We start from the raw sequence: 13,459 nt of genomic DNA, 5'->3' as shown, positions 1-13,459 counted from the left end.
TAATACCTGTTATGTCGGAATAGCTTAACTAGTCCATTTTTATATAAAGCAGGAAGTAAGTCAGAGTTGGAACAAATATACACACCCCTTAACATGAAAGATGATGTTACTGATGAGAAACATAACATAAAATGCAAAACACTGTTTTAAGGCCCAATTCTTTAAGAAGAAAAGGAGAGGCTGTGCTCCATGCAGGACTTCAGGCAGCAAATCTGCACTCAACTCACAGGGATCTGCACTAAAAGGTTGGGACATTATAAAATAATAATTAAAATGTCAAAGCATAATTCCTACACATATGGTAAGAAAAATTTTCAAGCCAAAAATTTCACATAATTATAATTAATCAGGCAAGCGCCAAAGCTATTGCTCATTTAATAGACTGTCAGTTTAATATGTAAAAAGAGGAAAAACCTAAAAATTAGGACAAAAAAAACATTATCCTATAAAATTCAATGTTATCATTTTGTGATACTTTGTGGAAATCAATGAAATTTCTATAGAAATTAAGAACAGGCCTGTGTTAGGATAAAAACATCAACGATTTTAGAACTGATTCACTTCTAGCAATAATTTGAGAGAAAGCATCTCTTTCCATTAAGGAGTTTTGGCAGCGTTTTCCACTTAGTGTTAAAGGCAAAAGAATAAGTGTACACTGTCATATTGCCTGCATAATCACTGATGCTGAAGGAAGCTCAAAGGTAAAAGCTTTGCTGTTCAGCGTAAACAACTTAGGATACCAACCCTGTGACTGCCAAGGCTTCGAAGAGACAATGTATCCTCAACTCCCTGATGAAAATAAAAGCAAATATATTAGAAGTTTGTGAGTGAATGAAGCCAACAAGGAACAGCACCACAGGCAAGTTTACATATCACTACAAACCAGATATGGACGGTGACGACCAGACCGCTGAGAATGCCTGGCCCTTTCTGAATCTTCCTGGGAAAGAAGAAAGTACATGAATAATTAATCACTGAACAAGTAACTGTCAGGGCAAAGGAGCAAAAGCAGCCAGTCAAAAAAGCACAGAGACACCTTCTGAGGAAAAGCAGGTTTGGGCACTTGTATCCCAAAGCCCAGTTCGGTAGCACCACATGCACTGAGTGGCAAGGCAGACTCAATCAAGGCGGTGCTTTATTCCAGCGGTGTTCATACGCCGAGCACTTGTTACTTACTTGTGGCCCAGAGAGTTCGACATATGGAGCTAAAAACACGTAAGAGCAATCTGCAAACAGATGCTGAGTTGTGCACTGAAGGCAGATGTTTACTTTGCATTGTAAGTGCTGGCTCATATCGGCAAGGAGAGATGTTTACTATGTCATAAATGTACTTTAAGAAGAATGTACACTGCTTTTAAAATACTAGGTTATAGTCTGGTGCTCCCTGCTCCCTGTAAGGAAAATTTTTTGGTTCTTGTTGTTTTTTCCCTCCTATCATTATTCTAACTAGAAAAATAAAAGAAATAAGGATATACATCTGTGTGTGTTTCTGTGAGAAACCACCCAGGAAAACAGCATAAATGTTCATAGTTGGTAGAGATAAGTCACGCCTTACACGCTTTACACAGCTTATAAAGAGACCGACTACACCTTACAGTTGACTAAATTATGTGCAATTCACAATGTTTCCACACTTGCCCATCAGCAGTAGAGCAGCAAAGCTTTACATGGGCATCTAATAGCTAGTCCTCAGAATATGGGCACCTGCACCCATTAGGAATTTCTGATTTTTCATAATTTTACTGTCCAAATTATTACAGGAATTTGCACTATGACTAAAAATACACCTAACTAGTCTAGGTGAGCATACCTATCTACAGCAATACTATCTTCCTAAAGGAAGCGATGCTACATTTACAGCCCACAGCAATCCAGTAGGCCACTATGCAGCTGAAAAATACATGGGGCCATATCTGCCCATTCACTGCAAAACAGAAACAGCAATTCAACCAAGACGTCACACTTTACTCCTTCATTTTGATCTTGATTTTTGTGTATGACTTCTTTAAAAAATCTTCTGACATCCACTGTGAACACTGCTATACTTTTAAGACGTGTCCTAAAGTCCACTTAAAGATAATGTGATGATGCTGTGACTTCACTTCCAACAGGGGGGTGTGATCTCTAAGCATTAATCGTTGATTTACATACACTGTTTGTAAGCGATACCACAAGTCTTAGAAACATGTGGGTACTATTCAAGGTTGAGACTCTAATCCTCCCTTTACACTCTCTTTTCTTTCCATCCTACCAACCATAGAAGAGCACTTCTAAGCAATACATCTAGCCAGATGTACATTCCTTTAATCCCAGCATGTAGGGGGCAGAAGCGAGCAGATCTCTGTGAGTCTGAGACAAGTCTGGTCCACAGTGAATTCCAGGCCCATTGGGGCTACATAATAAAACCCTGTATCTAAAGCAAACAAACAAAAACCCATCTGAAGAACACATCCCACCAAAGGCACAAGAGTAGATGAACCCTCGTCATGCAGCCATGTAATTATCAAAGTAGCTCGACACTAAAATCTTATTAAGCACTTACACACATCTACACTGAAGCAGCTTTTCTTTTTAATTCCATTGAAAATTTGACAGAGGCTATTGTTGAATCAGTGATTAACAGCACTTGTTGATCTTCCAAAAGACCTAGTTTTGATACCCAGCACCATCACATGGTGGCTCACAAACATCAGCAACTCTAGGGGATCCAATGTCTTCCTCTGACCTCTTCAGGCATCAGACACACAAATGGTCCGCAACATATGTGTAAGGAAAATACTCTTACATAAAATAAAACATGAATAAACCTAGTTACAAAAACTTTTTTTGAGAAACAGGGTTTCTCTGTGTAGCCTTGGCTGTCCTGGACTCACTTTCTAGACCAGGCTGGCCTTGAACTCACAGAGATCCACCTGCCTCTGCCTCCCCAAGAGCTGGGACTACAGGCAAGCGCCACCTTGCCCAGGGTAAAAACAATTTTTGAAGAAAGAAAATTTGACCTAAAAATAATACAAAATAAAAGTGTTGCATATTGTACAGTTCATTTGCACAAGGAAGATGGGTTATCTCCTAGTCAAAAGCCACACTTTAAACCAGCAGTCCATAGCATTTTCTGTATTGACAGAAACAGTTTATATGTGTAACATGGCTACATGTGGCTACTGGAAATGCTGAAACTATGTGATGGTCCAACGTGCCACAAATCAATCAGGTCACCAGAGCAGGGAGCCTCAACTGAAGAACAGCCCTGCCTTCTAAACAATACACTTAATAGAACAACCTTAAGCAAGATGGGAAGACGCAGCCGGAGAGTGACCACTACCTTCTAGTGGTCTCTCAGATAAAAAAGGCAGAAGGAAACCATTCCTTTTGCTCACTTGCTCATCCCTTCTACTGCTGAGCTGATCACTGACGGCAGAAGTAGCCTTTGCAGGCTTCCACATGGATTAAGAAACAGCAGCTCTCTGGGAACCTTCCAGGTTTGGGGCACCAGATCAGGACTGGTGAGGCACCCAGTGTGTTGGACTGCAAGGTTGTTGGCCTCCAACAGCTAGAAAACTGCTCCAATGAGAAACTCCAAATGGTGAAGCATCCAGTGAAAAGGAACAAGAAACTACATGGTGGGCTGGAGAGATGGCTCAGAGGTTAAGAACACTGTCAGCTCTTCTAGAGGTCCTGAGTTCAATTCCCAGCAACCACATGGTGGCTCACAACCACCTATAATAAGATTTGGTGCCCTCTTATGGCCTGCAGACAGAATAATATTTATATAATAAATAAATAAACTTTTAAAAAAGAAGCTACATGGTTCTCAGATTCTCAAGTGTGAGACAACTGCTGCAACTATTTTAATGTAAACTATTTAACAATCTATATATTTTATATATTATATAATAATTATTATTTATGTATAACAATTGCTGGTATTATAAATATAAATTTATATGTAATATAATTTAATAATATATATTCAGTCTGTGGATTCTGCTCCTCTAGAAAACCCTAATGTAATGTACAACTGAAAGTTTAAATTCCAAATTATATTTAATTCTAATGTATTTAATTACCTGCACATGGCTACTGTACAGCATTTCTCTAAGCTAATTTGAAAAATAAGCATTCAGAAAAAGTAATAAGGAAAATACAAAGCCAATTTTTATCATGCCAAAACATATTTTCTCAATAACACCACACTCATGCAGAAGGCAAAGAATGAAGGCTATTTTTAATTATGTAAGCAGTAAGTGGCAAATATGAGGAAATCAGAAGGAAACACTGTCTGAAAGAGCTTGGTTATAACACCAGAATTCTGTTTTTATGAGACAGGTCTCACTCAGTAAACCGGACTAAAATCATTCCTGCCAGGGCCTCCCAAGTGTGAGGAGTGTGAGGATGAGAGTCAGGTTGCCACCGTTCAGCTCTGGAATCCTTAGAGACTGTCTTAGTTGCTCCTCATCTTCAGGACAGAAAGTTAAGGAGGGTTAATGAGGAACCCTCAGGGGCTCACAATTCACAGCTGGGGTCAGCACTGAGACCCTCAGAGTCAGCGGATCACAGAACTATGAATACAAAACCCACCGCAGCAGGTACCCCGCCATCGCTCAGTTACACAGAAACAACAAACTCAGGGCGGCTTCCTTCCACGGAGGAACAGCCCTCTTCATTGTCCAGGTCAGATCTACAGTCAGTGGCTCTGCCTGCAGTGACAGCACCAGTAACAAATAAAACATTATAGCAAACTGTATTCTTAGTTCAAAACACAAAGGCAGAGTGTTCCCCTTCTTCAGAGTCATGAGAAACAGTCACTGTCATAATCCTTGTGGCCTTATTAGGCTTGAACAACCCAAGCATGACAATGCCTTAAATGACAGGGACATATTTAGTCCAAACTTTTGAGACTTTTTTCCTCCCTGTGGACCAGCCACTATCACAAATGACAAATTAAGTATCCAAGCCAGAAAGTTCATGACCAACAGACTACTTCTGCCTGACGACTTAGACTTTGTCTCCAAAAGTAAAAAACAGGCTGGAGATAAAGCTATGGCAGAGCTTCCTTCCATCTAAGTGTGGCCCTGGTGGTCTCAAAATTTTAAAGTTGTGGATAAAAAGCCAATGTTGGTAATGGCAAAATACAGATGGAGAAAGATTCATCAACGATGTTTTCTGTGATGAATGAATTTCTCATAAGAACTAATAAAGCATAAAAACATCAAAGCAAAACTTTCTGGAAATTTGTCTTGGTATATACTCAAATTACATTAATTAAACTAAAACACAGTCTTTTTAAAAGTTCACTTAAAGTGAGAAGAAGGTTTTAGTAAAAGAAAACCACAGCTCTAAGAACATGCCTGGCCATCTTCTGTCTACAAACATCTTTACACTGGAGCTGGAGCTGCTCCAGTTTCTCCAGTTTCAGATGAGGAGACACTGGAAACTGCATTTACTCTTCCAGCCACACAGCAATGACGCTGACTGAAGCACACAACTTAAAATCAGAACCATGAGAAGCAGAAAAGGCTGGCTACAGGGCCATCTGGAAACCCAGAAGACTCGGGCCCTTCCCTTACCTGCTTCACCTCGATCACCAGTTGTGGCACTCCTTCCTCCTTCAAATTCTGACTCTGCCAATGATTGAACAGGCTACTTGTGTCACTAAATCTCTACCTTCTCAGCTCATATCCTAGGTTCCTATCTGTTGCTGTGATAGAACACTGACCAAAGCCAAGCTAACTTGGGGGGAGAGGTTGATGTGGCTTACTGGTTACAGTTCATCAGCGAGGGAGGTCAGAGGCAAGAACTGAAGCAGAGACCACTGAGAAACACTGTTCACGGTGTTGTCTCCTCTGGCTTGCACAGCCACCTCTCTGATACAGCCAGGCCCACCTGCTTAAGGACAGCACCACCCACAGTAGGCTGGACCTTCCTACATCAATTAGTAACTAAGAAAATGTCTCACAGACATGGCCACAGGCCAATATGATGGACAAAATTCCTTAGTTATAATTCCCTCTTCCCAAGTATGTCTACATTTGTTTCAAGTTGACAAAAATAAAAAATAAAAAAAAGTAAAACAAACAAACAGGAAACCCTTAAGAGCTCATATATAAAATGGAGAGTAGCCCCTATCGTAAAGCAAAGTGCTGACACAACAGTAGCTTCCTTCACTCACACACACACTCACACACGAGTTAGAATCAAGGGAAATATTTAACATGAAAAGAATCATCAACAGTCCTATTTGTAGTTATGTACCATAGATTTTTACCAAAAACCAATTGGCCACTAACAGTTTATCTCAAGAATATCATGAATGTCAAGATATTGTGGCCTTACAAACAAGGGAGCCAAAGAACAGGTAAGAGGAGAACAGAAGAATCCATTTGAAAGGAGGAAAGAACGGTGGCAGGAGTGAGGAGTGGCAATTATTTCCATCAGAAGCAAACTCCCACTTCTTATGTGTGTCCAATCCTATCAATCAAGACTCAGGTTAACCACCAACTACACTTTAAGCCTCAAACCAAATACCTGATAAGACTAATATCCTCACTAGTTAAACTACACATACCAATGACTCTTTTACAATGGTTATCTTTACAGTCCCCGGACAGAGAAATGAAATATTAGACTTTTTTTTTTTTTTCAAAAATGGGGATTTTTGAGACAGGGTTTCTCTGTGTAGCCTTGGCTGTCCTGGACTCACTTTCTAGACCAGGCTGGCCTTGAACTCACAGAGATCCACCTGCCTCTGCCTCCCTGAGTGTTGGAATTATAGGTGTGCTTTTGTGTTTAGCTTTTTTAGTCTGACCTAAGCTACTAAAATGTTAAGCAATTTTAGATTTAAATGCTTAATTAAAATATCTATAAGGAAAAGTAAGTGACTTTTGTTTTTTCAAACAAAATACTCTTCTTCATACATTAATAGCATGACACATTTACAAGCATTAGATAAAATTGACTATATCACTTTCAGTTACAAAGCACTGGCTGCACTCCAAAATAACAAACACACACCTGAGGAGCCGGTCAATTTTAGATCACCAAGCGACTTTTTCAGTTTTCTAAACTGATTAGAACAATGACTGATAAGTTTTAAATACAAAGGTCAACACAGTTACAAATCCTGTAAGACTAGTTGTATCTTAAATTGCTGCTCTGGAGGGCATTTTGTTTGGGAAAGCTGATGTGTGAGCAGCAGCTGAGACAGTGGTTCTTAAACTCCTTGGGTAACTTCTTTTTGAATCTGGTGATAAAAATACCTATAAATACCTATAAACATTTCCCATAAAAATGCACTTTCAAGTTAGGTGTGGTAGGGCACTCCTTTAATCCTAGTACAGAATGAGTTTCTGGACAGCTAAAACTGTTACACTTAGAAACCTTGTCTTGAAAATAACCACAAAAGCCAAGTGCAGTGGCACACACCTATGATCCCAGCACTCATGAGGCAGAGGCAGCTTGGCCACTTACAAAGTGAGTCCAGGGCAGCCAAGGCGACACAGAGAAACCCTGTCTCAAAGAAAAAAATAAAGAAGAGAGAGAGAACCACAGAGTGGGGGAACATACCACTTTCAAGTGTTTGCATGTTATTCTTGGTCTTTATAGAGCACACCTCCCAAGCCTAGTCACACAACAAATTAAGAACCCTGCAATAAAAGGTGGCTGGGAACCTTGGGAAAGTTCATGGCAACTAACTAGTATGGGATTTGCTTTTGCAGCAGTGATGGTAGCGGACCTGATAAAGAGCTAAGAGATGAAATAAGAACGAAATCAGAACACATGGGATAGGCCTAAGGTCATCTCTCACATTGAAGAGCCTGTGGTGTTAATTTTTAAAGATGGAAAATGAAAGGAGTTAATGGGGATTTGAGGGAGAAAAAGCAAACCCATTAAAAAAAAGCAGACATTCATTTACTCAGTCTTTCTTGATCTGAGACTTGCATGAGCTCAAAGTGAGGCCTCGGACTACAAAAGAGAATGCTTGGCTCTAGGACCCATCTATCTACTGCACACAGAACAGCTACTCTGTGACCTTTAGGTCCACACAGACCAAACCGCCTACTTTGCAAACCATTAGTCAATGTTTTGCTTCGATGTTGTTAGTTCAGCAGTTTATCACAGCATGCAAAACAGGCAATCCTGGCCTACCAGCCACTTCTGAATCTGTCCCCATTTCCGGTCAAAGGAATGATGAGAGGGCTATGAATACAAAAGTTTTATAAACTGAATGGTTTTCAATTCACTGCATTCTCAAAGGAAAAAAAAACAAACTCAGTCACATACACTTGCCCTAGACAACAGCAGCAGGTGACTCAAAGCTACACTTTGAAAATACAAGAAATTACTAAGCTAATATGTTCAATAACAAAAAGATACATAGTTCTCTCCATAGACAGAAATTCTGTTAATAACTGTTTCTTCTATTTATAATTTAGGATAACCTTAGGAGCATAAAGGCAATCCATTGGAACATTACATTTCAGACCAAGAACTATATCCAATATTTGAAACAGTATCTAAGGGGAAAAAATTACATTAGCATAGAACACAAATATATAAATTTCTTTTTTTAACTTATCAATAGAAAATGTACCAATAACATCAAAATAAATTGGTTACTACTCCTCCATAGATGTTTTCCCCTTTATAAATAAAACAATGAAACATTTGTGTCAGTTTCAGATCCAAGTCAAAATCAGAAAGGTTAATGAGTATGTCATCTTAGCTCAATTTCCATTTGCCTATTTTACTTTTGTCCCTCTTTTCTGATGACAAAAGCATAATATAATCTTTAAATTACAGAAAAGCATTAAGCCAATTATAATTCACATTGTCAAACCAAAGTGCTGATGAAACCAGTTCTTTCTGCCCTATATAAAGGCACTGGTTGTTCTGATTTGTTTTTGAGTGTTCTGCCAATTCTGTAGTTTGGGTTTCCCCCCATACTCTTACATGCACATATTTCTATCAAGTATGCTTCAAAACGCTAAGTAAGGATTCAGCAGCTAGCTGGGATTCACTGTGATTTTTCACTTGGACCTGCACCTATCTTATGTCAAAATCTTCCACTCCAAAACTTCTAGGTCACTCCCCATTTAGCACAAAGACCCATTACAGAGGTGTTTCCCCACATTCTATGGGAATAGGATTGACAGTGAAGATAGTAACAATGTGGGCAGAAACCAAATTTATATTGTAAGAGAGAAAATACAGAAAATGTACAGACAGACTTATTAAATGATTGCTTTGAAGGCAGAGAACTGGAACTATGAACTGAAGAATGACGGGGCCTGACTTTTGCCACCCTGAAGCCCCAGCACTTTTAACAACCATCCTTTTTATATAATCTCTGTAATGCCCCCTCCTCTCTTTGTCCACTCTGAACTGGTTTATCTAAAAATAAAAAAACAGTTGCTGACCGAGGAAGGCAAGACTCAGATCTACACTCAAGGGGAGGAGACAGCACCTTGAGAAGAAAGCTGTCCAATCTGGGGCTTTCCCAACCACTGTCTCCTTATATCTCAAAGAAGCCCAATGTACTGAGATTCAAGAAAGTGAGATCTCTCTATCACTTTCTTTCCCTCACCCAAATACAGCACACACATCCACGCATGCATGCTCACACACAGACTAAGTCTTCCAGTTACCTCTCGTTGCTGTCTTTCCAGTTCCCTCATGCGGATGTCTCTTGCTTCTGCCCGGGCGGCCCGCTTTGCTGCTAGCCTGGCTTCGGCCTGAAAAGTAACATAAACCTCAGTTTTACAAAAAGTACTTATACACCAGATTTGAAGACATTATCTTCCAAGGATGCTGGAAGAAGAAAATATCATCAACAAGTTAGACTAACTTTAATTTCTATACTTTCCCTCTTTCTCTATTCCCAAGTATCTCTCTTGAAATCAGGACCATTATCTTTAGCTGCTTGCCTTGATTGCACATTCAATACACAGCTCACTACTCATTTCCCCAAAACTTGCTCTATTCCTGTATTTCTTTTATCAATTCAATCACACAGACTAAGAACTTGAAAACAGCTGCTTTTTTCATTTTCAATACTACCAATATTTAAACTCTCTATCACAAGCTCTGCTTTTTTCAGGGTCTCTATTCCTTCCCCTTCACTTCCATCCCTCACACTCCCTCTTAAACAGATGTAGAAGGGGGTTGCTAAGGACTGGAAGGAAGAGGAGTGACGAATTAATGCTTCATGGGGACAGTTTCAAGAATGAGGGATGTTTAAAAAAAAGAGTGAAGGATGACAAGGTTCTGAAGAAGGATTCAAGTGAGTAAAAACTATAACTGTACATAATGCCACAGGAATGCACACTCAAAATGGTTACCATGGTAAACTCTATGTCATACATATTTCACCAAAAAAAGATTTAGCTAAATTCAGAAATAATAACACATGAAATCATAAGTATTTGGAAGTTTAAATAATTTATGTTCTTTAGTCTAAAGTGATCCTAATTCCTAATACTAACATTAAAAAAAGGGGACTAGAAATTCGGGTTGAAGTTTCCTGTGCAGTCAGGTCACTGGATCAGGTTTCTAAAAGTGCTGCTGATGGTTGTGCTTCGAAGTATGAGGCACATGAAGGCTGATGGAGCACGTAACAAATTAAAGCCATATGGGGTGGGGGTGACGGTGTCTCATCTCAGTCAGTCTCAGCTACTTAGCAGGGTGAGGCAGAAGGACCACAGCATAGCAGGTCCTGCAGCACAGGTAACGGAGAAGGAGGGAGGGAGAGATGGAGAGAGGGAGGGAGGGAAGGTGGGAGGGAGGGAGGGAGGGAGGGAGGGAGGGAGGGAGGGAGGGAGGGAAACGGAGGGAGAACAGGAAGGAAAAAAGGAAGGAAGGCAGGCAGGAAGGAAGGAAAGGAGGAGAAGAGAAAAAGAAAGACTCTATGGTTTTTGCAATGGATTTGCTACCAGAACACAGATGCCATGAAAACTACCTAAATCAAAATAGGAAAAAAGAAGACTCATCTACCAACATCGGCATTAGTGGTCATGTAGACTCAGGCTCGTCTAGCACTACTGCCCAGGTCATCTGCAAATGTGGTAGGGAAAAAGAAAGAGAAAACATTTAAAATTCTGTTAAGTATGGCCTAGAGAGAGCAGGCTCAGTGGTTAGAAGCACTCTTCTATTCTCGCAGAGGACCTGGGCTTCAGCTCCTAGCACCCACAAAGTAGCTCACAATATCTGTACTTGTAGTTCCAGGCCATCTAATGCTCTCTGCTGACTTCCTTGGGCACCAGGCCCACATGTGGTATACCAAACTTGTATACAAGCAAAACACTCAGACACATAAAACTCCCAAAACACATGTTAAAGCTTGTGACGCAGGCAGCTGAGATGGGGAGGGCTCCTTTGAGAATGTCAGGGTCATAAGATGAAGCGGGGGGGGGGGGAGCATGAGCAGCTCTCGCCATTGACATCTGAGCCCTCCAAGTATTGTGTGACTAGCACTGATGCCCCAGAGCATAGATCTTTATAAAAATATGGTGACAGGTACGTCGTCAAGACTGCCTATGTGTCTTGATTATTGCTGCTGATGTTGGTAACTTTAAAGCTGGTCTCTCAAAAAGCTGGCAGATCGCCGAGCAGTGGTGGCACACGCTTTTAATCCCAGCACTGGGGAGAGAGAAGCAGGAGGATCTCTGAGTTTGGGGCCTACCTAGTCTACAAAGGGAGTTCCAGGCCAGCCAATCACACAGAGAAACCTGTCTTGAAGAAGAGGAAGAAGAAAAACTGGCCTACCCATGAGCATACCTTCCAGCTTAGACACTTGGTATGAAACAGCTAACAGCTGCTCCCTACAGCAACAAAGTTCTTATTTAGAAAGGTAGCACTTACACCAAGAAAATGAGCTCCAGCCTTTACACTGTAGTATGTATGCCAAATTCCTGGTCTTAGTCAAGTACTAACATGCCTCTGTCCTTGGGATGGAATGTCACTCACAAGGTGGCAATGCAAGCAGAACCACACCACTTCAAGTACAGACTGTCTCCTGCCACCAACTTGTCAAACTACAAGCCTTTGTGCCCGCCCTTCCAGAATGCTTACAAACTGGTGGTGTTGATGCGGTCCCCGTGAACTGAGGGGAACTGTGGTTTTCAAACTCAGTATGGTGGCTGCCTTTCTCCAGCCAATGCCACAAATGAAGTAGAGTGTGTTGAAAGGCACCACGAGGCTCTGAGTGAAGCTACTCCTGAGGGAGCTGGCATCAAATACGTGTGTCTGGCAGTGCTACAAAACAGCAAATTACCTGTCACTAGAAGTAGCTATCCTCACTGCTCATGATTATCCTGAACCATCCAGGCTAAATCAATGTACGTTCTGGCCCTCTACTGGACTCTGACAGTCCACTGCTTGCAAGGTTGCTGAAGAGATAGACTCATCCCTGTTCTGGTACAAAGATGGAAGGCGGTCCTCAGTTCCTGAAAGCTGATGCAGCAGCCACCATCACCAGGTGGCTATAAGGTCCCCAGCAAGGCTGTGTAGGTGTTAAGGAGCTTCCCTGATTATGCTCCAAGAAGCACAGGAGCTGGGAAGGCACCAACTCTACCTAGGAAGCTCAAGGCTGATGGAGTATCATTCCTAATACTTGTAACCTAATGAAAGGCTGGCGTGGGAAAAACCTTCAGAAATTAAGAATGTTGTGTGGACACATGTTTGTGTATGTATGGAAGTTTTGAGTCATTGTTGTTGTTTGTTTTCACTCAGTGCTTATTAATAGAAAGAACTTGAGCAAAAATGTGTCACAAATTTTCAGACTCATTTAAAAAAAAAACAGTTTAATGAGAAAGGGGAGGGGGAAGAGGAAAAAGACCTCACATACACTGAGTCACCCTTCCCCGCTGGCAAGAATGTGGAGACCAGAACCCACACTTGTACAGTAGCACAGCTGCTGTGGAAGTGGCAGTTTCTCCAAAAGTTCATACAGTTATCATAAAACCCAGCCTCCACCCCAAGATGTGTACCTAAGGGAAATGAAGACATGTTCACACGAATATTCACAACAGTTTTGCTCGTGACAGTCAAAATGCAGAGATAACCAACATTCCAGCAGCTGGTGAATGGATAAACAAATGTGGGGTATTCACTGAATGGAATACTACTCAGCCACAAGAACAAACACAAGACTAATACAGGCTGCAGCATGGACAAACCTTGAAAACATTTTGCTAAGTGAAAGAAGAGTGACACATGTGATTCTCTTTCTATAAAATACCCAAGAATAAGCAAATCCATACAGACAGAAACTAGAAGACTGGCTGCGAGGGAAGGATGAGACAGGGAGTTAACTGCTAATTAAGAAGGGAGTTCTCCGGGGGCTGATGAAATGTTCTGCAATTAGATAAAGAGATGATGATTATATGTCCCAGTATGAAAAAGCAGATTTTTAAAAGCATGCAATATCCTAGAATGGTACATATGTTAGTCACTGGATTATATC

General features: G+C 40.8%; 1 protein-coding gene across 3 annotated transcripts in view; it reads right to left on the bottom strand.

Annotated features, from left to right (window-relative positions):
- The window catches only part of Lrrfip2 (LRR binding FLII interacting protein 2), a 98,222-nt gene that overhangs the window by 52,334 nt on the left and 32,429 nt on the right, over positions 1-13,459 (bottom strand). For 2 of the 3 annotated variants that reach the window (XM_055601844.1, XM_055601845.1), the window contains exon 4: positions 9,645-9,731. In XM_055601844.1, coding sequence (XP_055457819.1) covers positions 9,645-9,731 — 87 coding nt within the window. Of the gene's footprint in view, positions 1-744; positions 790-883; positions 941-9,644; positions 9,732-13,459 lie in introns of all 3 variants that reach the window. The other variant, XM_055601846.1, reaches the window with a different exon arrangement.

This window comes from Psammomys obesus, unplaced genomic scaffold, assembly GCF_907164565.1.
Source record: "Psammomys obesus unplaced genomic scaffold, mPsaObe1.curated_primary_1811, whole genome shotgun sequence".
In the NCBI taxonomy this organism is placed as follows: Eukaryota; Metazoa; Chordata; class Mammalia; order Rodentia; family Muridae; genus Psammomys; species Psammomys obesus.
The sequence above is the reverse complement of the archived record's forward strand: the minus strand, read 5'-3'. Positions and strand labels throughout refer to the sequence as shown.